The sequence below is a fragment of the Pterocles gutturalis genome, unplaced genomic scaffold (genome assembly GCF_000699245.1).
Source record: "Pterocles gutturalis isolate BGI_N339 unplaced genomic scaffold, ASM69924v1 scaffold31655, whole genome shotgun sequence".
Classification (NCBI taxonomy): Eukaryota; Metazoa; Chordata; class Aves; order Pterocliformes; family Pteroclidae; genus Pterocles; species Pterocles gutturalis.
This window is the reverse complement of record NW_010141857.1, coordinates 11,301-13,215: the sequence shown is the minus strand read 5'-3', so window position 1 is coordinate 13,215 and position 1,915 is coordinate 11,301. Positions and strand designations below refer to the sequence as shown.

Here is a 1,915-nt window from a genome sequence, read left to right as displayed (position 1 = left end):
CGCGGCAGCAGAGCGAGGAGGCGTCCCCCCAGGAGCAGCAGAAAGCTCCCCCCGTGGCAGGAGGCTTCAACAACAAAGCCCCGGGGCTGAAGTACGAGGAGATAGACTGTCTGATCAATGACGAGCACACCGTTAAAGGGAGGAGGGAAGGCAGCGAGGTCTTCCTGCCGTTCAGCTGGGTAGAGAAATACTTTGAGGTTTATGGGAAAATTGCTCAGTACGATGGTTATGACAGGTTTGAATTCTCTCATAGCTACTCCAAAGTATACACACAGCGAGCACCTTACCACCCCGACGGGGTCTTCATGTCCTTCGAGGGCTACAACGTCGAGGTTCGAGACAGAGTGAAGTGCATAAGTGGCGTTGAAGGTTTGTGTCGAGTATTTTATTTTTTTTTTTAATAGTTTGAAATGCTTTGTAAAATTTGCTGCCATCCTTTGAGATGCAAAGTGATCTTAACTTTGTGTGATAGTCTCGGCAAAACCCACTTATTCTGAGAAATTGTGCACAGTCTCTGGTTCGTGCCGAGTTTTCCCAGCTCCTGTCCTGCATCTCAGGTTTTACTGGTTGCAGCAAATTCCAGAGGCGCCAAGCCACTGGCAGTGCTGCTGTCAGGTTTTGGCATTGTTGTTGATACTTGTCTTACCTGTCAGGCAGCCAAAACTATTTTAGAATATAAAATTAAAAAAAAAGCTTGGCCCTGCTTTCTGAGGAGGCTCCAGCTTCCCTGCAGGCACAGATACAGCCCCGTGTGCTGAGCCAAGCGTGCCAGCACCTGTGGAACAGCCCAGCTGCTCCTGGGCGGAAATATTCCGGGTTTTGTCTTCGGCTTTAACAACATCCCGTCTCCTTGCGTTGCTGGGGCGGTGCTGGAGATGCAGCAGCCAAACCTTCTCCGCTGGGCTGCTCCAAAGAATGCAGGGAGGGTTTTGCTCAGCAGCACGGGATTAGCTCCTGCCAAAGCTGATCCTTGTGCACGGTCCGGGTAAATCGGTGTCACCGTGTGCCGTGCCCAGGGCAGGCAGGGCATCGCCTCGCCGCGTCCTGCAAAAGGTGCTGCTGCCCACAGCAAGGTGAGGAGGTTTCAGAGAACTGCTGAAGGGTCAAAAAGCTCTCCAGCCATCGGAGCATCCCTGGATAAAATTAATATACGGTAAAACCTTTCCAATTTGCACTCTTGCTAAACCATGCAATCAGTAATTAGGTCTTCCCTCGTCTCGGCAAAGATTAGATCGCAGAAAATTCTTGTTGAGCTTCCTATTAAAAAATTAATGACTTTATAAAACTTATGGAATGTGACACTGTGACCCCTCATAAATTAAAGACCAACTTTCACTTAAGGAATAAAATACATCAATCTTCCTGCATCTCAGCGATAGGTGAGGCTCAGCTCTGTTGCTATGAGCTCTTCCCATGATACAGTCCCTGCAGAAAGCTGGCGTGTCGTGCAATTAATTTGCCTGTAAAGGATTCACACAAATTCATAGAGTATGTCAGTTGTTTGGGGTTTTTTTAAAAAAAAACAAACAAACATTTTTACTATTTTTTAAACTCATATACTTGTTACATCTGCCAAGGAAGGGAGACAGGGTTCTGAAAACTCGGAGCTCCGCGTTCTTGGACTCTGCAGTTGTTGGGATGTTCTTCAGCAAAAAGCTGAAATCAGTAAGAACTGAGAATCAGGAGAGCCTCGGCAGCCTCTTGCCTTGCCCGATGTGTGCACAAGGTGCTGTGCAGAGCTGCTCTCTGCTTAAACCTCGAGAGACTGAGTTTAACGCTCAGCAAGGTGGTTATTTATCTGTAAAACTTGCTTTTTTGCAGCATGGGATTTAAGAGCTGTCATTGCAAAACGTGGTGCCGGAGCCTGGGTTTTGTAAAGGCACCCAGCACACAGGTTGGAGAAGAGAAATAGTTT

General features: G+C 47.7%; 1 protein-coding gene across 1 annotated transcript in view; it reads left to right on the top strand.

Moving 5' to 3' along the window:
• Nucleotides 1-5: 5 nt before the first annotated feature.
• GLCE (glucuronic acid epimerase) overlaps nt 6-1,915 on the top strand; it is a gene marked incomplete at its 5' end in the record, with an annotated part of 7,622 nt that continues 5,712 nt past the window's right edge. The window contains one exon of the mRNA XM_010084182.1: nt 6-369. Coding sequence (XP_010082484.1) covers nt 6-369 — 364 coding nt within the window. The remainder of the gene's footprint in view (nt 370-1,915) is intronic.